The 25,018-nt window shown below is 34.0% G+C and overlaps 1 protein-coding gene across 2 annotated transcripts in view; it reads right to left on the minus strand.

Annotated features, from left to right (window-relative positions):
- The window catches only part of Invadolysin (leishmanolysin-like peptidase, invadolysin), a 290,690-nt gene that overhangs the window by 152,123 nt on the left and 113,549 nt on the right, over window positions 1-25,018 (minus strand). For both annotated transcript variants that reach the window (XM_018457989.1, XM_018457990.1), the window contains exon 2: window positions 1,521-1,621. In XM_018457989.1, the coding sequence (XP_018313491.1) occupies window positions 1,521-1,621 (101 nt within the window). The remainder of the gene's footprint in view (window positions 1-1,520; window positions 1,622-25,018) is intronic.

Below are 25,018 nucleotides of genomic sequence, written 5' to 3' on the forward strand. Positions count from 1 at the left end.
CGTCGTACAGTAACGAAAGTATTACGCGATAGTTGAGCTAATTTCTGCCACCATTTGAAAATTAAACGGCAGAGAAACTATTTATGAGCACTTTACCAAATTAGCTCTGCGCAAAAGATCCCGTTGTGCATTGTATAAAATGCGTAGCGGGTTGGACACACCCATTGTGAGCGTGGCGATAAGAAGACGTCTGTAAAAACCGTATTTATTCAAGTGCATTGCGATCATAGGCGCGCGTATGAAATTAATTATTACGAAAAAAAGAAATTACAGAATGTATTAACCTAATTACATATACTGAATTTTGTTTTCACCAAGCGAGAAAAATATTTCTCCACATTTTAATATAATCTTATAACATGTATTACAATCCAAGGAATTAGAAGACTGTACTAAATTAAAATACATTAAAAAATTTATACTTTTTTCTTCATATACAGGGTGTTTCCAAATTAAATCGCAAAACTTCGGGAGCGTGTAGAGGAGTAAAAAACTAAGAAAAAAAGTCCTATAGACATATGCTCGTTTTTGCTCCGTTTCAGAGAAATCGAAAAAAAATGTTTTTTTTACCTGCAAGATTAAATGGGGACCGTTTTCTAAATTTCTTGGAGAATGAATTTTCTGACTATTTAGAAAACATCCCATTACAACAACGTACTGAAATGTGGTTTCAATTAGATGGATGCCCTGCTCATTACAGCAGAGTCGCTAGAACCTGGTTAGATAGAAAATTCCCACAACGATGGATTGGACGTGGAGGAGCAGTACATTGGGCAACTCGTTCGCCCGACTTAACGCCATTAGATTTCTATGCATGGGGTACTCTGAAGCAAGAAGTTTATTCTTCGCCTATTCAATCAGAGCAACATTTGAGAAATCGTATCGTAGCTGCAGCGAACAGAATATCGCAAGAACAGTGCCTGGCTGCTACAAGAGCCGTGTTTGACAGATGCAATGCTTGTATTGCTGCAAGAGGTGCACATTTCGAACAAAATCTTCATTAAAAAGTTTATAAATAAAATAATTAAAATAATAAATTAAATATATTTTTTTCTTTTTTCGTGATTTCCTGCGAAACAAAGCAAAAAGGAGCATATGTCTATAGGACTTTTTTTCTTAGTTTTTTACTCCTCTACACGCTCCCGAAGTTTTGCCATTTAATTTGGAAACACCCTGTATATATATTTCTGAGAAATTAATTTTTAACTGGAAAATTGATGTTTAAAATTTGAAAAGGAAGATTATTAAAGCACTTTCTTATTTTAATATCTTGATAAATTTTCCACGTCACATGAAATCGGAAGCATTCGAATTCGCGAATAAATCAAATTATAGCTGAGCATTCCTCTATTTTCGATTGCTCGCAGGAGATTGCCGCTTAAGATAGTTAGCGGCAATTCGCTGTGCTGCGAGATGAACTCGATTTATACCCCGATATAGTCGATCCGTAACTCTCAGTAATTTCGTGCCCGTCGACAAATACCGTTAAATTTCGTGGAAACATGAATGTGCGAACTCACCTGAAGACGCTTTCGTCGTAAGATAGCAGAATGCGTACTGGCTGGCTGATGCTACGTTTCTTTACTTCGTGCGCTGGCTCGATGTGTACGTCGTGAATTATCTACAAATTAAAACAAAGGGGGAATTTGATTAGCGTTTGCGTAGAATATTAGAAATACCATGTAGAACATCGCATAACTTAAGAGCTTTGATCAGAGTTTATTAATAAATATATATTAATAAGTACATCGCAAAATATTATATATAACGATCGAGAAATATCAAGTTAAAATCATGAGCGCTCGAGATATGCCACAATTACATACATTTGTGCCGTTTACATAAATAGCAAAATAAAATGAACCGCGCAATACTGAATGCGTCATATGCGTCTGGAATCATACTGAGATCAGAATTTTTATACAAATTTATTAAATTTGTATAAATAACGTATTTTATAAATGTACTTTTACTATAAAAAAAACATCCTGAGATATTATTGTCTCACTGATACGGGATTATTTTCATTCGCGATCATACAATTGTTTTTATAATTGACTTTGATGCTATCAATTTGTTTTTACAAATTCCTATTACTAAAATCGATTGAGTAAACGTAATAAAAATACGCAAATAGCAAATTTCTGTTCATCTCCAATACTTTAATTTATACAATGATTCTCTCTTAGCTAATTATTAGCTATTCTACTTAGAAGGTAATATGAATAGGTATGTTTTCGACTTGTAAAACATGAAGAACCTGAGAACAATTATGCTCGTGTAAAATCAGAAAGCTGTAATATCTTGAATCACGAAATTCTGAATTTAGTTTGGATACAGAGTCATGAATGCTCACATTTAAAGTCCATTCCGCGCCATAATTGGCCGTAGAAAGTTGAGTTTGTTACTGACAGATCTTAATAGAAGACGCGCTAACTATATTGAATCATGCCTGGTATTATGCCAGCGGTGCGTGAACCTGATACGCTCTTCGACGATGTTCCAGGTTGCGAATTCTACGATGCGGAGGCTGCAATCTCGCGCTCGCAGGAATAGCAGCTTGCGGCAAAGGCCGCAGCCACGTTTACAGAGGTTATAAGAGGGAAGAGACAGGTGCATAAACTGGGTATAAGTTCTGGTTAACTTCAACACCGTCGGGTTTCAGTCAGAAGTTGCGAGCGATAGAGCCATAGAACCAAAAGGAGGTAATGAATAGACGGGCGCGAAGAGAACTTAAACAAAGTGACGCGCCACAACGAATCGCATTGTTCACAACAGGATATAAGAATTTATCGATTAGTATATTAAAATTTCATTCTAAATATTTACAAGAACAATAAATCAATATATTACATATTAATAAAATTATTTAATAATACAATCCAATTATGAGGCGTTAAAAACGGAACAATATATATTTACCGGTTTATTATCGATTAATTCGTCACTTAGTAACAAGTTTCGCCACAAAAAGAATTTGATCGGCGGATGGGCGCGACACTTCGTTTAATAGAGCTCCATGTAATCGAGGAAGGTCACCGTTACCTCGTCGCAATGGGTGTGCTTGTTAGAAATGCAATTATGCGAAGATCCACGTTAAGTTTTAATCCGATCCACTTTTATACTTGCGGAGAGTTTGCGTCCTGCGCGGAAAGCTTCTTAGTGATAATGCGATATCTTAAGAGGATAGGAGTGGCATTAACTGCGCCAGCCAAGGAGCGCAGAGAGGACCACGAAGACCGGATCGAAGGTCGAAGTTAAGATGCAACGGCGCTCGAGTATCACGTATATAGAAGATAACGGTAGCTAAACCACGCACACTCCATCGTAACTTACAAACCACTCTAGCGAATAGTGCTCTCTTAATTATCAAACTTTAGACCGCTCCTAATTTCTATCCTTATATCCGTGGTCTATTCTGTAATACGACGGGATGCGCGTGCCAGTGTACTCCTCTTAACCAAGAATTATCTTTACCGTAGATTTTATAAAGTTACATTAAAATATTTAAATATTTAATATGTATATTATTTATTATGTATATGTATATTAAATCATTAAAATAAAAATTTTACATAATAATTAATTTTAGTTTTTAACTGTCATTCACATTTTCGTAAAATTAAATTAACTAAATAAGATAATAATTATGTGAATTTTAATTAAGTTAATGTTCATTAAATTAAATTACACTTTGAGTTGATAATATCTGCATGAGAGGTTTTAAAATATATTGTTTATTGAACACACACTTATAACAATGTAGAGATAACTATTAACAGTGGTGATCAGTGAAATATTAATTGTGCGATTATATTATGTAAGCATATGTTGCCTCTGTGTTAAAAAAGAATTTAATAAACATATTTAATACAGTAACATTTTATCATCAATTCAATTACCTGAAAACTAATGGAAAGGAAATGCCAAGATTAAGCAAGTGGACAGTTCAGGTGATGTGGTGGAAAACAAGAAGATAGGATAGAGGTCTACAAATATCCCGCAGAGAAATTCTATAAGCCTCATCCATCTTGGTTATTGACCTTAATTCAAGAGAAGGCAGTCGGCATTAAGATGATTTCCACAGAGAATCGATATTTTCCAGTGCTATGTCCACTAGTGGTTGTAAGGATAGTAATGATGGAAATGGTATACTAGCAAGCTCCATGAAGCAATATTATTGAAGTAGTTACAGTTGTACGATAGTCTGAGAAATATCATTCCTAAAATAACTAGAGAATTATTAAGAGAAATATTGTTCGAATATAAAATTAAAAGGGAGAAAGGAAGAAATAATATGTATGCACAAACATATTATACATATAATAATATGCATAAACGCGTCTGCGTAATAATGAACGTAAATTAAAATCATATTCTTCCAGAATTATACTTTCATATATTTGTAAAAAAATTGAAGAAATATTTATAACATAACAATCATATTTCACATGCAGTTTAGAAATATATTTAATTAATTAATTTTTTTATTTGCAGTAAAAGTTTGCTATTACATATTCATTATTTTTTAAGATCGCCTACTGCTATGTATCTTTCTTTAAAATTCTAATTAATGATATTGATCAAGGGTGGGAATATTAAAAGGATTAATCGTTTCTATAATTCATTTCAAAGGAACTTGCCTATTACTTTTCAGAAATAGAGAAATACTGTATTTATTCATTCGTGAATTTCTATAACCGACTTCAAGTATAGATATTTAATTATTCACATTTCAAGAGTTAAATTATCTATGAGCGGACAAAAGCACGAAATATACAATGAAAATGTGTAGCAATAATATAGCGTACCTTTCGCTGTTTTTATTGGGAGTGTATAAATTATTATAACGTATCGTTTTAATAACAATTGTTAATTATGAAAGTATTATATATTTTGCAAAAATAAGATAAAATATCCAATATACATTTGCATGACCATATCTCCTTCTCTGAATGAGAAAGTACCTCGATGCACTTCGATTTATCATATATCTACGCTTCGAAATAGGGACCGGGGGATGAAGAGATCGTGGAAACCAGGCAGGTGGGCAATTTCCGTGGTAGCCGTCTACCGTGATATACCCGTCTCTTTCCGGTCATACCACATTTACACGCGGCACGATGGAAATTTTGTGTTTCCTACATGTCCCTGCATTTTTGTAGCATTTTTATGCTCGTTCTTCTCCCGATGGAAACGTAAATAATCGACCGTCGATTGCTCATCTTCTGCCTTGAGGTTTATTCTGACACGCCTCATCAAACGGTGAGAGATGAATTGTTGATTATTACCATCCGTGAGTATACCGATCCGCGGTCGGATCGTCTATTTTCAAACGCTGTTCCATTTAGACACATTTGCATGATGCATAATTTAACTTCGTACCCATTCCACGTTTAATTTTTAAAGCTTCAGCCAATCTAAACTTTAATTTTTCACGTACGATGACACATGGCACATACGATGCGATTTGCCTATATAGCAGCGCACAACAAAATAACAAAAACATTGAAAAAAACGATATAACAAATTAATGGTATCGCTTCCTCACACAAAAGTGACATAATCTAAAAAATTAAATTTTCCACGAAAGGGGAAAAAATATTTTTCAACTTAACAGAAAATAATTGTAATTAAATAATATCGGCAAAAAAATATAATCTTAAACTCTTTACCAAATTTTTGTCATTTTCGTTTCACAACTCTTAAAAAAAAAATCCTTTTTTAGGTTAATAATTTCAACGATTTTTTTAAGCCACACTTTTTGAATTGACATTTTGACGATTTTTACATGAAGTTAAATTAATTCACTTTTGATAAGATAATATTTACCTAATTCATTTATGTTAATAGCTCGAAAATAAAGTTTTTTTTAATTATCTAATTTTTGAAGTAAGGGAGCGATATGTAAGGTAAATCTCAAATATCATACTAATGTAAGACTGCGATTCTATTAACGATAATGAATAGTTTAATTTCCCATATTTTTAACAACTTTAAATATATTTGCTTGAAAAAAATCATGGTAATGGATTTAAGTTATGGGTTGCGCGCGCGAATCTGTCCGGCGAGTTTTCGAAACGATCTGTTTCCGAAATCCGACGTAATGCTATGCTGTTTCTCGAAGTAGTGTGAGTCGCTCGGTCATCCATTCAACCAGCGAGGTTGGAAAAGAGATTGATCTACGGCGGAAGTTGTGCGCGTGAATTTGAGGACATTATCTGATCGCATGGAGAAAGTAATTTATGGGAGTAGTTTAGCTGTGCGCGATAAAACAAATTCCACGTGAAAGAATGAACCGAAGAGCGCGATCAAATTCTCGAGATTCCCGGAATCCTTTATTCTGAGTCCTACATTTTAAGCTTTAATTAACGCGATGTAGTCTTCAAGCATCAACGTTTGATCGTATTGTTATTAGAATGTAATGCGTAATTAAATTCTTTGCTGTATCAGCAATATAATTACGCAATATTTCAGCAATGCAGACAATTACAAAATAGTAAAGGTGTAGGCAGCTTTTGTGAAGCTGACACGCGACAAAATTTGAAACTAATAAAATTCTGTTTATTTCCTAAAAAAATATTAAAGTTTTTAATATGTTTCAAAATAAATTTTGATGATTAAATATAAAAAAAATCGACATCCAAAGACATAGAATGTCAATTGCACGTTTTTATTATATAAAAATTGGTAATAATTTACTTTATTTTATCGCACTGAAAAAAATGCAATGTAATTTTACATGGAAATTACATGTTTATGATTGGAAAATTATCTAAATTATTTAAATATGATTGGAAATTTACTGGAAATTGTAAATTTCCAATCATATTTAGGTAACTTTCTAGTCATGAACATGTAATTTCTATGTAAAATTACATGCATTTTTTTTCAGTGTGGAATATATTTTAAACGTGACTCTTTTTGACAGAGTTCTTGTTATTTAGAATACTTAAAAAATGTTAAATTAAAAAAATTTTTTAATACATGAAAATATAATAAATTAAAAATTCACTAAAGTACACTATAATTTAAATATAAGTTAGATATTAAAAGTAATAAAGACGCGGAATCAATGTAATTTTACAAAATAATTCACGAAAATGGACGGTTTGTCTTTTCTAACAAGCGCGGACAAGAAAGGAAAATAGACAAAGTTTATCTTACCAAGAAACAATGCTGATTCTCGTCAATTAATGGAACGCACGAACGAGAGATTAAATGAACTCTGTTATTTTATCATTTGTAACTAGTTGCTCTCGAAGAGCCAAGATCTTTGCCAGTCGCACCGACTTCCTCTTCCGTTTACTCTGATTGTCAGAAGACAGTTCCAGCTCCTGAACTTTGAAAATACGTTGGAGAATAGCTGCCGTGCTGCAATGCCGTCAACAGTGAAATAAACTTTGTCGTTTATATATATCTTAATATGCGTCATTCAAATGATAAAACTCCGTCGCGCATAAATTTATTAGTGTTGACAAGAAATTAACGACAAAGATTCATGCTCGAAAGTAATTGATATTGGTGGAAGAGCAGCGTGAGAAATTAAACATTTAATAAAGCTATTCACATATAAATTTAACCAGAGAATTAGGATGTAAGAATCGTGGTTTAACATCAAGGCAGGTTAATTCTTACCACGAAACTCCCTTCGGCGGAGGATTGGGCTAGAGAAAATAAAGGAAAAGACACGTCCGTTCGAAATGAGATTTAAGGGAATCGAGGGGTAGAGAAACGGTAATCCTATTTCTGCTACGCGCAGGCTCGGCAAAAGATTCCTCGTACAATAGTGGGTGGTTACGGCGATAGGGAGTTCGAAACCGGACTAATTGTCGGCCGAGACGAGGTAATTCTCCGCTTGATGCCACGGACGTCGCGGCAGAAGCCTCGTAATTGCGATCCACTTCACTTTTTAACCCCCGTTCCACCCCTTCGCGTCACGACAAATCGAATAGGCCGTCTTCCATCAGTCATCATCAGGCCTGTCCGATAGCGGATAATACCAGACGCCAGACAAGACGCGCAAGTACGCGGAATTATGTGCTCGAGTTTCTGTCATGATCATAATGCTGTGCAATGGGAGCTGTCCGAAACACCGCAAGCATTACCGCAGTCGCGGCGCGAATTGGAACGTGCCAGTCGGCGTAATACATCAATTCTGCTTTTACACTGCGAACAGCACTTAGCTCGGGAAAATATATGCCATACGATATCGTACCCGTTGAAATACGTGTTCAGTAGTTTCGGGTGTCACTCGATCCGGCATATCTGAAAACGAATCTCCAGAGTTTATTGTTGTGAAATACGGTTGACGTATCGCGTTACCTGTTTTAATCACACGTTTCGCAGAATGCAGTTTAAGCGTGGAACTTTCGCATTCGATGTGCCTGATTTCCCCGCTAAAAGAAAATAACACCTACATTACAGAAAACGAAAAAAAAACACGAAGAGTTTTATGAAGTATAATTATCGATCACGGCGAATTTTTTAATCGTAAAATACTATTCTAATAATAACATCTTTGAAAAACTTTAATATAGTTTAAAATTATGAAAGTTTGACTAATTCATCAAGAATATTAAAGTATAGTTAGTACAGAAGAGGCACCAATTATCTCATTGTATAAGCGAAGCTATTGGAGGCAGTAATGAAACATTGGAAGATCTTTCAAAGTAAGGTATTTCTCTTACAACAAAAGAATTTGATCGAAGGTAAAAACATTAAAATCTCGTTATTTTTGAACATGATACTGTAGTAAAGTAACATGCACATAAAACCAAGTTTTTATATTTTCTGCATGAAAATTTTCTGATTTTACAACAAAGTTTCTAGGATAGGGCACGTAGGGTGATAGTTCCAAGCTCGTCAATATTACGAACATATGATCAAAGTTTAATTTATGCTTATAAGCTTCGCTATCGAAAGAGTTAATCAATATTCATCGATATGCATATCAAATTAGTGTACTACGCGAACACAAGATCTTGCCAAATTTTTAACAAAACACTTTAACACTAAATTTTAACAAAACTTTTACACTAAATCTTTCTGATTTCTCATCTCTGTAACAATGAACAAAATTTCTTTTATCAATTCTTCTCTGTACCTTCATGTTAAGTTTAGCAAAAATTGGAGCACGCAAGCAGTTGATTAAAGTACGCATTTGGTTAAAGCAAGTAGTTTTATATACTACTACGTATATATAGATGCTATTGGTTGTACGTGGAATCTTCTACTATTGGGAATACGAAAGAGAGAAGGCGTCGTTTCGGAATCCCCCTTGTGCCGGTGTCTGCAGAACGTGGGTATCATGTAAAAGCATTCCGGCGAAACTAGATTCTCCGCAGTCATAGCTTATTTAGGAAGCGCGAGGTCGCACTCGAATAGGTATTTCGTATTAAAAAAAAAAAGGATACATCGGATATCTTTTGTTAAATTTAAAATTCAGGAATTTCATCAACTTTCAGAGCCAGAAACATTACCGTTACGATACTAGTACGATATCACTTGCGATTTTTGGAATCGTTGCGATTGGAAATTCCGGATTCCCATATAACGACAGATAAATGGCTATTGCATTTTGTACGGCGCCTTCATGAATATGCAGCTGCATTGTTATCTGCAGAATTATAGCTAGCAATTTCTATAGCTATGCAAAACGGGCTATCTTGATAGAACATCGCTTGGCAAAGATATCGATAAGTAATGCGAATATCTAAACGTATTTGCTGTTTATACAAACCTACTAACATATATTATACGCAAATAGTGATATATATGTATATATGATTCACATAAATGCATTAAATAAACAAAATATGTTTTTTCCTGGGCAATATTATTCATATATCATAAAACAGCATATTTTTTTACATAAAATCACTAAAATTGAAATTACCACTGTACTTAACTTTTTGACCAAATTACGAGAACATGGTATATTTTGTCAAAACAGTACGTTTGGACAATTGAAAAGCTACTTAAGGAACCATTATCGTAAAGTTGTTTCTACCACCTCGCTTAAATGCAAAATCATTAGAGCAGGTCTCCAACTTTTGCCCGAGCAACGAATAGTTACAAAACAATGTGCGAGTAATTACAGGTTTACTTATATTCCGCAATTTTCGATACAGTATGTTGCAATATTTCTATTTAAAAGTGCACCTTTTTTATTATAAAATGTATTAATAACACAAATAAAAAAATTTATTCTTATACATTCAATGAAGATAGTATAATCATATAAGCTTGAATTTAATCTATAAATAGATGTATAAGTAAATCTAACCTATCAAATTAAATCTTATTTCTAAATCGAATTATTCTTAACTGAATAAATACACTAAATAATGATAAACAAAATTTATTTTATCAATTCTTCTCTGTAAAATGTAAAATAGAATTAGTTATAATTGAATTTTCTAAAATTTTGTATATGTAAAAAATTGAAAAATTTATATATGTAAAAATATACCTACGTTGAAAATTATATAGGTACTAAAAAAATCTATACATTTGAAGTGTATTAACGACAAACAAAATTGCATTTGTTTGACATTTTTAGCAATTGTTTAACAATTTTGTTTCACATACTACTGATTGGCACATATTGTTATTTTTTATAAAATGTATAGTTTTCTTGTGACTTTTTTCTCGTTTTCTGAAAAATATAAATTTTGGACAAAATGCATTTTAAATAGTCTGCTCCTCATATATTAAAAATATTCAAAGAATTTAGAGAAAAAATTATTTCTTTTATAAGTTTATTTAATAATAAGTTTTAGAATTTAATAATTTAAAAAAATTTAACAACTTCTTTCAATAAAGGTACCGTAAAGAATGCTTATCGGCATAGCATCGCATCGGTGTAAAAAGAATGGAGGAATTTCAACAAAAATTGAATTATGCCATCACCTGACGTTAATATAATTTGCATGTCCATTATAGTAGCGTGTTAGGGGAAAAAAGGACGGTTCGCTGTCGCGATTCGTAGCGCGTATACGACTATACAGTCAGTCCTGTCGAATGTTACCATTTTCTGTCATATGAAGCTCCTTTAACATATGGATCAAATTAAATATTTAGTTCAACAATAGGACATTGCATATCATTTTTACTTTTATAGGATTTTCAATTTTTTTAAATCTATAACGTATAGATATTTCTAGGTAAGCATTAACACTAAAGAAAAAACAAAATGTACGAGGGCAAATCAATAAGTACCCGTTAGTAATGAAGACGCAAGATTTTCACAAAACTTTTTTTTATTTTTCAACGTAATCCTCTTTTAGGAGGATACACTTTTCCCAACGTTTTTGCCATTTTTTTAACCCCTTCGAAAAATACGATTTGTCGAACTTTGCAAAATAGGCCTCTGTTTCGACAATGACCTCCTCATTCGACGTGAATCTTTTTCCATCGAGCCATTTTTTCAAGTTTGGAAACAAGAAGAAATCGCAGGGGGCCAAATCCGGAGAGTATAACAGTGGATGCGGCAGCAATTCGTACCGTAATTCGACCAATTTGACTGTGGCGACTGCGGAGGAGTGAGCCGATGCATTGTCCTGATGGAACAACACTTTTTTTTCGCTAAATGGGGACGTTTTTTCTTCAATTTAACATCGAATCGGCCCAATAAGTCAGCATAATACTGCCCCGTGATAGTTTTGCTTTTTCCCATGTAGTCGATGAAGATTACGCCTTGCGCATTCCAAAAAACAGTGGCCATCACTTTTCCGGCCGATGGGACCGTCTTGGCCTTCTTCGGAGCACGTTCACCAGGTGAAATGCACTGTTTTGACTGTACCTTGGTCTCCGGTGTGTATGGTAATGAATCCATGTTTCATCAACAGTTACTACTCGACGCAAAAACTCCTTCGGATTGCGCTTGAACAGCTCCAAACATTGCTTTGAAATTGATAGCCGCATTCGCTTGTTGTCCACCGTGAGTAATCGCGGCACCCATCAGGCCGACAACTTTTTCATTCCTAAATTATCATGCAAAATATTGAATGCCGTTCCGCCTATGGCCTCTGCTACTTCACGCACTTTCGTTCGGCGATCAGCGAGAATCATGTCGTGGACTTTGTCAACGATTTCCTCAGTAACCACGTCTGCCGGGCGGCCTGGGCGCTTCTCATCAAAAACAGACGAACGACCACGTTTGAATTCGTTGAACCAATATCTGACGGTTGTCATAGATGGTGAAGGGTTCCCATAGACGGCATCCAACTTCGTTTTTATTTCTTCGCACGCTTTTCCATCCAAAAATAAAAAGCGAATCACGGATCGATATTGTTCTTTTTCTATTGTATCGGAAAACATCAAACACTCTCACTACGAATTGCTGTCAAATCAAGGCTATTGCATGAATCACTCTGAAATTTTGTATGGCGTCATTTGAAAGATGGTAGTACACGATGGTAATGCCAACTTGCATCAGCAACGTCACCTGTCTTCAAACACGGGTACTATTGATTTGCCCTCGTAATAAAAATAAACAATACATGCTAAAGTTAATTCTGGAAAAACTGCCCTTTACAAGCAAAATATACGCATATGTTTTTTTTAAACTGTGGTAATATATAATCTTTCCATCGAGAGAAGGAGCTTTTCTGTAGGAAAACGTTGGCAGAGCAAAATGAGGAAAAATCTAATTAAAGTACGGGAAATATCAAATACGCAGCAGAAAACTTGCCGACCATTTTTCCTAGTCATGCTCTCCCACTTCACATACTGACGTAAACTGTAATCCGAGGTAAATGCGAGATCCCATTCGGGCCACACTAACGCAAAATACGAGCATGACGTTCATTGAAATGATATCAATTTCAGAGCGCGGGAATCGATGCGCGCGTATGTACGCAATTGAATTCTCGAATTACATCCAGAAAGATCAAATGGTGCTTCGTGGTGCGATGGCAACTGCTAATTGCATACGCGAAGCGAATTTGCTTCAGTATGCTATTCTTGATATCGTGGAATGCAAGACGCCCTAGTTCGAATTATGTGAATTGATTTTGTAGGCGGTTTGGTTACGTTTATTACCCTCGATAGTAAGATACGTACTGCACGCAGGTATCTCTGCATTTGTGATCGAATACATGCTTAAGTCTTGTCTGACACAAAGCCACACATGCGAATATACGGCGCAATGGTTAAACATCTACACGCTGCAGTACGATCAACCGTGTTCCTTTACCTTTATAACTAACATGCATAATGTACGAATGGCATGGGCGTGCGATGCATAATATGACGGATAAGCCTAAGGGTGAATCAACACTCAAATTTTTATCAGGCAAAATTGCATCTATGTATGTCTGTGAATCTTTCAATTTATTTTTATAGAATAATAGTGTGTGCCACTGAAAGAGCAATTTTGCTGAAAAATCTAAAAAGTTAGTTAGATAAAGATCTGAAAATAATTTGTTGGGCCATCAATCTTAAGCATGACGAGCAATGCTGCAAAATGTTTTGATATTCTAGCAACCAATTTTGTCGTTCTATCTAATTCTTTTGAAGCTAATTGTTTTCTAGCAAAATTATTTTTTAAATCTGTATCTAGCTAAATTTTAGATTCTCTAGCAAAATTACTCTTTCGGTGTAGCGTAAATATTTCGTCAAATCATTAAATGGATTTAATATGACTTTTGCGCGGTAATGTTATAAAAGATATGTGGTTTCTATACTAAAACTGCGTTATAGGCTAAGGCGACAAACATAAATAATATAGATATCTATTTTCTGCAGCTGTGTTTCGTACAATAAGCCTCATATCTTATATAACGTACAGCTACAGAAAGAATTTATACTGCAAATAATACACAAACATAAATTTATGTTTCAAATTAAAGAAGAAAATGTAACAAGAGTTTTATTAAAAAATAATAAAATATTTATAAGAGATTGATTAGATAAAATAATGGAAACAAAATTTTAATGAGAAAAACTTTAACGTGTTTTTCTAACATGTTTTAACTTGCAGTCTCATAAAAGCAAACGTAAAAAGTATCGATTGAAAGCAAGAGTTCTTCATGCTTGGTCAGTTCTATCAAAGCGCAGTGTTTGCATTAGTGCAATAATTTACGCAACTGCCGTGTTTATGTCAAGGCAAGCTAATTAGTCGAGTAGATGGCTAAACCGACTATAGACATGAAAGGGTCTTGCTCGCGTCACGAATCCATTATGTAAGACATTGCAACCCGCATCTAACGAACTAATTTGCTGTACGTCGCGCAAAATGGAAAAGACATAAAGATGGAATAAGGAAGAATACACAGATAAAACTACGTCGGATGCGTTCCTATTGCTGGTGCAAACAGTTATCAGATCTTGCGTGACAGTATAAAACGAGGTAAAGCAAATTAAATCGACAGATTGAAAGCACAATGACTCAACACTTATTGTTAGAAAGATTTAAGAGCAGCTTTGAGAGAATCCATTTTCTACGCTTTTTCATACGTCTTTCAAAGAAATTGAAGATAAAGACAATCTAAATATTTTTACTTTAAACGATATTGTATAAACGAAGTGTCTTAAGACTGCAAATGTGAATACACAACTGACAATGAGTCATTAAAGCCTTAACAGTTTAAGCTAAATCTGTAATGCTTAAATAATATTTTCGGTATGATTTTTGGTATGAATGATACACATATCCCATTCTACAAACTGCGTGCTGAAATCATTTTCAGTTTCTTGAAACGCAATCATAAGCCGAATTGGGGTAGTAATATCACAAATAAAATTGTAAGTAATTTAATAAGTGTTAATAAACATTAAAAAGATGTACATAATTTAATGCTAATAAGCATCTTTTAAAGCTGTAAATAATTTATAGCGAAAAATAATCCCTCAGGCGGGATTTATACATTATAGATAATATTATATTATTTATAATTATAAATAATAATATTACAGTCTACAGATTATGTAAAATGTAACTTAATGTATTATTTCAACCACGAAAAATTATCCTGTTAAGGTAAATATATGAATATACTCGTATCTTAGAAAGTTCAGTTTGATCGATGCAATGTCGATAATAATTTAATTATATTTATCATATTAATAGTTGTTGGATTTTTTCTTAATATTTTGCGTTCTTTGTCATCTGAAAAATCTTCTGGCTCGGTTAATCTTGTACCTCACCCTATATTGCTGAGAGGGTGAATTTTCTGACGCACGTGTCGCGGCGAATTCGTAGCAAATTGTGCAGCGCGAGCCCTAAATAAATTTCGCGTCGTAGGGCTTTGTACTCTAACGTGACAGGAAATTTCTATGGGCATGTAGGTATGTCGGTGTACATGCGCTTCTAGAGAATGTTACGAGGTATTTCGGGCAGATGCTCTTTTGGCCTCGCCGTCCCCGCGAGCTTCGAAGTCAAGCGCGAGAGACTGCACGCTTCAGTAAACTAAGATCTACACGCGATGGTAACCGGTTCATTCAATTTGCAAGTCTCTGTTTGTTAATCATTAATTTGATAGTGTTCGATGGATCAATACTTATAAAGTTTTCTTATAATATGACTTTGAATACGTAATTCTTTTAAAATAAATATTCTAAAAATATGCTCAATTTAGAAATTAAATACCTATTATAATCAAAAAAGAAGATCCTATAAAACTAGACATGTAAAATATAAAAAAGTAAAAACATACAAAATTAAGTATTCTCTACATCGAGCATTAATGGAATTATATGTAATTATGTTTTAGCAATCAATATATAGGTGTAAGGGATTTCCTGAACAAATGGTTTACGTGTAATTCTCGGAACAATGAAACGCTCACATGTTCTATCGACATGTGTACCTATCCGTTTAAGGACAATCCACTTTAATGCCTAACGATTTACGGTAAACGTCAATTGTCTGCTTTTGATTAGTAGTAGTATAAATATACAGGGTGTTAGTTAATACAGGGAGTATGTTGCCATACTCAACAGAGCGATTCTTTGATTTATTTCAAGAAAAAAGTCCATATAAACATGTGTCCTAAACGGCTTAGTTTCCGAAATACAGGTGAATGTTCGTAAATATTTGACGAAACGGTAAATTGCGTTGGAGATGTCTTCCTGCATAAATATGCCTTGCTTCACGTGAGTTTACCATTCGCACAACCGTAAACAAAGTGACAAAGTCAAAATCACAAAATCAAAAATAGACTTCAGTTCTGATGTTGCTGCGGGTCAGTTAGCTTGTACATACGTTTTCGAGCCAAATTGTTTCAGTCCATCAAAATCGCAAGGTGGATATTTTCAACAATTCATCTAATTGTTTTATTTCATCAGAAGAACTGAAGCCTGTGTGTTTTTGTTTTTTTTTCTGTTTTTGACTAGTTTTTGACTAGTTCAAGTTGTATTTCTTTCAAATAAACAGATTATTACTACACATTAAAATTTTTTTATTTCGGAAACTAAGCCGTTTAGGACACATGTTTATATGGACTTTTTTACTTGAAGTAAATCAAAGAATCGCTCTATCTATAAGAATCGCATATTTAAAATTTTAAATAAATATTATTGCATTTTTAAATATTGTATTTTTTTTACGAACAAGAATACGATTGATAATTATTACAATTTTTTAATTATCAAAAAATACAGAACAATTTTGAAAAATAAATAATGATCTCAATATCCAGGATATAGTGTTCTTTATCATCACAAGCACGAATTCAGTCGTATAAAATTTATGGAATTGTCGGTGGTAACGTATGGTATCGCTTTACGTGTATAACGTGTATTATGTAATATATGTGTGTATATGTACATAGTATACAATACGCGTCTTTCATAGCGTATATTAAACCACCACTCGACAACCACCTTCGCCTTCTTCGACCTGGCACGATGTGATCTACACGTGGCAATATTGCGCCACATGCCGTGAATTCTCTCAGAGCTATTTCGTCTAATCGAGACGGCGCCGCGGCGGTACCATGCGCCGCTCGTGCTTGCGAATTGCGATCGTCGAAGTAGCTCCGTAGCTAGTGACCATTAAAAGGTGGATGACAGAATAGAGATTAGAACAAGCAATATCACGTTATGCACGTGCGCGTGCGCCGCAACGCGAGGACTAAAAATTAAGACGAAAAATAGTCACCTGTCAAGGATTGAATTTGTATAATGTATTCAATTTTATTGTATAATGACATATTTGCTATAATTCAGATGTAAGCAAATTTATCTCTTTCAGCATAAGCGCGACTTTAAAGATCTCTAAATGTCACCATCTCGTTGTGAGTTTTATTTTATCTCGATTAATAATCTCAACACTAGGAAAACTAGAAAGATATTAGAACAAAGGAAGCGATCTTCTATATCATCTGGCTGACATCTTGAATGCGCAAATCTCATGGTTTCATTGTATAATACATGCATGCCACGGTCAACAGCTGCAACTATTTCTGTTGTTGTTTCCCCCTTGATTTGTTTCAAATCAGAAAAAACAAATGCTTACTTTTAAAAAGTTAAGCTTTTGGCTCAGCAAAAATTCTATATTAAAATATGATAATACTACATAATATGTGGTAGTCTAACATTTAATAGATTTCAATTTTTTTAATTACGTATATTTTTTCGCGAATTTCAAATCGAAAGACTTAAAATAAAAGTTTATAATAAATATTTAATAAACTAATTTAATAAATATTTTATCTTAGTGTTATTAAACGCAAAAATTTTACACATAAAACAGGATATATTTCATCAATTTTTATCTCAGATATGAATGCGCATAAAATTTTAATCTTCTAAGTAGCTATATCCAGAGTAAGAACCTGATGTACTATGAAAAGGGAACATTCATTACATTGACCGGCGCTTCTTCGATCTTAGCCAATCCTATTCTCATCGATCGTACATGGGCCATAATCCTCTTACTAATTCGCCGCGCATGCATTACAGATTGGGGTTATATACTCGCGCAACTTAGAGTAGCCTAGGTCAATCCAGAATCCTAGGATTGACAAAGATTATGTCAGCGCACTTATTGTTAGATACCTTTACATCGATAAATGCCAGATGAATTAGTAAATTCGACGCGATAATTTATTTGATAATTAATGACACTATTCACGAAATGTCACATATATTAATAAATATTTATTAAACGCATGTGATAATTATATGTATGAATAATACAAAAATCTCCACAACTTCATATTCAATGCTGATCGATATTATGATAGAGTCGCTCATTCAAATTAACAAAAAAGAATGGAGAAACCAACCTAGTTATACAATAATAATGGCATGACCACCAGTCATATAATCTCGACGATACGTTCGATGTGTTAAGTTAGAAAGTTAATCAAATGTTCAAAGATAGTACCGTAAATTCCTCTCTGGCTAGCGCGGAAAACAAAATTTATGGTCCCACATAGATCGATCGCCTGTCTCGAGACCAAATGGAGTCTGAAATTCTTCCGTAGACGACTAAAAAACAAGATTTACGGTAATTGGATTTTGTAATTCCATCATTCTTGATTCTAAACTAATCGAAATCTGAAATTTCTTCCGGACTAGGCAAACCCGATTTACGGTAATTAAGTTCTGTGATTCAATCCAGTGAATCTAAAATAGAACGCAATGGAATTCATTTGAGTACGTGCTTTAAAAAAAACAAATATAAAAACTGATATAAAATGTGATAGAAAAAATAAAAATCTTAAAAATAAATATTTAACAAATTTTTTAAAAATTAATAAAAATTTGAGTCAAAAAGAGGATAATATGAAGGAATAACTTCGTTGCAATATAACTTCATTAAACTTACGAAACATGTCAGTGGCATAATAATTAATTTTAGAAGCGCCTATCATAAACTTAAAATTCATAAAATTAATTCATATATAAAATTCCTAAAAATCTTAAATTGAGCACATAAAAATTTATGACGACCATTAGACATGAGCATTTTGTTCGTTTGACTAATTAAAACAAATAATCTTTACGAAAATCGATTTTATTCAGAAAGCTTATTGTATTTTTTTCAAGTTTGCGATGCATCGCCGATATTATGAATCTTCGCCCGTCCAGTTCACGGCTCACTGATGCTGTTTATTCTATGAATTATGTAAGAGTTTATAGTTCACCTACAACGGAGAAACGATAAAAAGCTCTACGACCACATTATTGCGGGATCTGCGATGAGATGCACTTTCGCACAACAATCTTGTATCATATTGAACAGGTAAAGCCCACCTGGGTTCCAAAATATAGTTATCAACGTAGGAGGTATAAAATTTGATCCAGAAATGATTGATATTTTTAAATAATTCACTTTGTATTCTTAGCTATAATCGAGTATTAAATTATTAGGTTCTGAAAATAAAATTAATATAACTTGATTTACTTACAATTGTTAAAAACTATTATTGATATTTTCATTTTAATAACAGCTTCTAATAGCTCAAATGGATTAGCTACAATAATAATAAAAAAAAACATCTTAATGTTCATCATATGCTACCGAATAAGCTGTTCTTTTATTACAATCTATAATCTCTATTAAATTAACGATTAATTTCTTAAATTAATACATATAAATTAATACATATAACATAAATGTTAGCTATATGCTATTTTTATTATGTATAACTTATTATATTTTTTATACACTCTGTAAAAAAATTATGCAAAAAATGTAATGATTAAGTAAATAATGTTTTCGATAACACCGACAATATGAACATTAAAAAGTTTACAGCTAGTAGATAACTATAATAATTAGAATAATAATCATAGCAATAATACATAGTCACGCAAACCAGTTTCTCGATAGTACTTTGTTGAAGTATACATATTCTATTGACATTTAATTACAATTTGTTTTTAATTTTGTGACAATTTTATTTAGCGTCATGATTATATTAATAATAGTATCACAGAGTAGAAAGGGTAACATTAATAAATCTAACATGGATCTAAAAGTTAACACTATTCAAGTTTGGATGAATGACAGTACATCGAAAACCTTTTATCGCAGTTGTTCATCCCCATTATCGTGAAGATTAACGTTTCTATGAGATATCGACGTAAGCAGGGATGAAGTTATAGGTCACGTCACTCACCATACTCGAAATTTGTACGAAACATTCTCGCTTCTCTGATCATGGTCGATTATAACCAAGGGAGCGAAAAAATTACTATCGTTCACGTATCTAACACACACGCACCTTTGCGTGAATTTCGATTGATACGAACAATACGTTTAAATTCTTAATGATTCTCACATAATACATATACGAAAGTTAACGTTAGAAAGAAACAAGTATTTTTTGTAAGCAATACGAATATTAAGTGATATTTTTGTTGATAGAATTTGTAATAAAATATATAAAGTCTTTCTGTTCCTTGGTTCCGGTAAAAAAATAATATAACAGATTATGATAAAGCATAAACTTTTGGATTTCAATATTCGATATTTACTATATAGCTATAGCTAAAATGTAATTTATAAAAAAAATATTCAAATCAAACGTAGGTTTATGCGTAGTATATTTTCGAAGTAGATGAAAAGGATTTTATAAGATTTCCTTATAACGATCGTACTGCGCAAATAGTGTTACTCCTATTTATATTCCTCTATTAAGTTATTCTTGCCCCTTTACAGAGAAAGCTTTTAAATGACTGAATACGACTTGCATGGTGCCAAGCGTGGCAATCGATGCTCAGGCACGTCCGCCAAACCCAAACCACCCCAATCTGGCCGGTAGTCGCCAACCTGACCAAACAACAGTCTCCAGATCCCGTATAAATTAAAGCAATTTGCATGTCACGCGCGCACACGGGTTCTAGACACGAAATTTGGCGCGATAGAAACGACCAAGACTGAATGTCGTTAGTCAAACAATCTAGCCATTTCTGCCGTCTGGACTCGTACACGCATGAGAATATCGCTTGAAATGTCCACCCGCAAATGGCACATGAAATTAGAAACCAAATGTGTGTACGCAATGTATAAATTCATTTGATGCTTATAAATTACACTACGTACATAGCGAAACAATATATGCATAACTTTCGTTAATTAACCATCGATATTTAGCTAACTGTTGAAACATTACATGATTGCCGATATCCGTTGTTTCCATAAAAATTATATTTATTGTAAAACATCTATGCAATATACATAAGTAGTAAAAGTTAAACACAGTCAGACGTGGGAAATATTGCATTCATGTTATTATTGATAATTATTATTGACTGCATCATGCTTAAAAAATCTAATAATTGTAAACCATGAATAAATTTATGTTAAATTTAAATTAATGTATGTAAATGTAAATTAATTTGATAAATATTTGTTACATTCGAGGATCACTCTTTCGCTTTAAGCGGCATTTCTCCCCTGAGTGTCGCACAGCCTCATTTTGCTCTATTCCGCCTCGTTATATGTTAACTCTCCGTCCATGCACGTCGTATCTGTTAATAATGTCACAGGGCGACCTCTGAGCTCTCTCTCTCATACCCTCGGCACCTCTGACACCGGCGGCGCTTACAGGGCGGCGCTTGAAACAACCCTGCGGGCCTCACACGGACTGCGTTACGTTCCATTATGCACGCCGGTCGATTCCGCTCGAGCGATTTAACATGCATTAACTTGTAAACTCGCGACTTGCCGTGTACTCGATAATGCAGCCGCCACCGACGCCGTCGCCACCCGCGCGCCGCTGCGTGGCGTCGGGACGCCTTTTATGAGGGGCATACACCACGGACCTACTTTGCGCGTGTCCCACCTTCGTCCCCGGTACCAACATTGACATCCCACGCTGCGTTCCATCTGCCACCCGGAAAACTCCGGCAGCTTTTGATAATACATTATTAATGAGCCGAGCAGAGAACCACGAGTCTCGATTCTTCCGAATTCGGAATTCCGATTCTGAATCAAAAGAACGCGAATAATATTTAAATAATTATTGGTCGTCGGTGCATATGAATTGTTCAGGGCTAAAAAGCTCATGACTTTTCTCCGATTTAGATATTCATGATTAAAAGATGCCAACCAACAAAAAACGGATACTGAGCGATCCTTGTTTTTACTTAAGGCTATATTTTCCGGTAAATATCGTAAATAATTCAAAATAACAGAGATGAATTCAATCTAAAAATATACTAAAAAAACAGCGTTGTCAAACAAAAAATTCTACTGAAAATGGATCGTAAAATGTATCAGATATGTATATTTTTTATTTCTGATGCATGCAGTGCATATGCAGTGAGATGCATATTATGTGTCATATCAATCATTCTGCACAATAAAATGAAACTAGGACATAAATTTACAATAAAGAGTTGTACATTTAGATGTAATATTTGTATACATATATCCAGTACTTTAAAAGAGATATGCATTTTAAAATTCCGTAATTGTCATTTCTTTCTTGTAAAGTACATTAAGTATATTTCATATTATCAATATTTTGCAAACCAACTACATCAAATTCTATTCAATTTAAACCTTCGGAGATGTAAACGCTTCGTTTAACATCCTTTATAAATTTCTTGTGATTGAATGAAACATTTTTTACAAGAAGCACAAAGGGATGGCAAAGCAATCTCTTCATAAAAAAAAGATGAACAAATGTACAAAGTACATAAAATCTATTCAGTCAAATTTCAAGCTGTACAACTATGTTAACGACTCTTGTCGCTCTTCACGATGAGATTGAAAAAGTTACTGCATTCCCCTGGGCGTCGAGCGACAGAGTAGTTGAGAGGGATGTTAATCGACGGCTCGGACAGGACGCAATTCGAACATTTGGGAAGTAGACGAGGAAGGAGGTCGGCGGGTGGCAAAGGGTGAAAGTGCGCGGTGGTATACGGGGGAGGAAACGAGGCGAAGCGGTGCAGTGGCCGCATAAGTGTACGTTGGTATGGGTGACCATTCAAATGGAAGCCCCTCTTGTCCTGCCTCTCGTTGTCCCAGTCTTCTCACTCACCATTCCCTTTCCGTTTCAAGTGGTCAGCCTTCGGCAATCGTCCGGCACGGTGGGCGAACGCGCGAGTCGCAATCTGTCCCTCGTCGAAAATCACCGCGGAAACAAAGTAAAAGCTCCCTCCGGAACCTCGTACTATAGAATCCCTAATCGAAACTACGAGCCGTGGCTCGCGGACTACGTGCACGAAGAATCTAACGGATAATCGATAGTCGTACCAATTCCACGCAAAATCAAAAGGCGAAAGATGCATTGACGCGGACACACACCGGTAATCACAGTCCGTGCAAAAATTAATTAAATACGTTCTAGCTATATTGGAAATTCTTCGTAGTATTGTAATGTTGTAAGATTCAAATGAGAAAAATGGGCTTTTCCGTAGCAACTCCGTTATTTGTGATAAATACAATTGCAAAAAATACAATTGCAAAAAAAGAGAGGTGCAAATAATTGGAAGAAAAAGCTCTCCAAGAAAATCTCGAGGAAAGAATTTACATATATACATGCACGATCAAAATAAACTTCTACTCCCTTTATTTGTTATAAAGTACGTTATTAATTCTGCTTTCGATGGTATTTTTTCAATACTATCCTTTTGAAACTCTATATAGTATGATAGAGCAATATAACGTGGATATAACAATAATTATCAAACTGAAATATAATAAATTACTTAATCTAAAATTATTGAATCAATTCAAATCAAGCTAAAGATATATTGAGTAGTATTCCAATTTGAATAACATTTGAAATCACTAATTAAATTATAGACGATATGCTTAATTCTCACACGAATCAATCAATAGAATCAAACGAGTGCCAAATTTAAAAGCAACATCAAATTCCAACTAGTTACGTTGATCAATCATAATTGGAACTTCATTGAAACGGCAATAAGCTTTAGTACTGGCACATTCCTGAAACGATTAAAACTACAATTTTCGCAAAGAATGAAAATTAATTAAAAACCTTTCTGATCTCTCAAAATGTAATATTCCATGTATTATGTCCCATGGAATCCAACAAAGGCATTCAACATAATGCTCTTCGCATAAAGCATCGTTGGTCATTAATTAATCAAGAATATCTTTTGAGGTTTGACTGAAATAGTCAAAGGTATCCATTTGAATTCGAAAAACCGCTATTACCTCGAAATACAAGTGTATCTTATTCTGTAAGATGCAAAATTCTATAATCAAAGATCGAGAGAAGTAGCCAACGACGGGGCTCATTCAGTGAGGTATTACTCTTGCAAGATAACAGCCACGACTCGAGCGCTTTCAACGAGGACCATCGCATCGTGGCTTGCAGCCGCAAAACTATTTTCCGATAACGACCGACACTCGCTTGGTGGGATACATTTGTTCCAAGCTCGCACCCTGATTGCGCGGGACGCCCGTTTTCCCCGGATGCATATTTTATCCCGTTGACAGATTTATTGCCGGCTGGTTATTCGGCCGCGCCAGCTTCTTCCTCGATTTTATTGTTTTTATTTTGTATATCTGGAGGTATCATGTCTCAATTCTCACTATCCTGCTGCGCGACAGCCGGATGTACGTAGGTATGTATTGTATATTATTAAACTATTCGATATTGAATAGTTCGATGCGTTGTATTATTATATAATTCGCGAAAGGAGAAATTAATTTCATGAGTACAAAATGGGAACAAATGCAAAATCCAAAAATATCAAAAATATATTTAAAAAAAATGAGAAATCCAGATAAATAGTATTTTTTATGGAAGATCAAAACTGTTGCATTATATAATTTCAGAATTATATATATAAATCTATTATAAATCTCAAGAAAGAGAAATTAAATTTAGATAACATATTTTTTTATCTAAAATTTAAGGATTATTCTAGATACCTACATAAATATCTGGAATTATAAATATCGACTTATAATTAGAGTTAAATAAAAATATGCTATTCCTAATTATTAAATAGAAATATGGAAAAGAAGCTTTTCATCTTAATTAAAAATTTAACAATATTATTCTGTAATCTCCAAGTTTAGTCTAGTAAGTAATGCCAGAGTTCTATAATTTACCGTTACAGATTGTCATGA

This window comes from Mycetomoellerius zeteki, unplaced genomic scaffold (genome assembly GCF_001594055.1).
Source record: "Mycetomoellerius zeteki isolate Tzet28-1 unplaced genomic scaffold, Tzet1.0 scaffold70, whole genome shotgun sequence".
NCBI lineage: Eukaryota > Metazoa > Arthropoda > Insecta > Hymenoptera > Formicidae > Mycetomoellerius > Mycetomoellerius zeteki.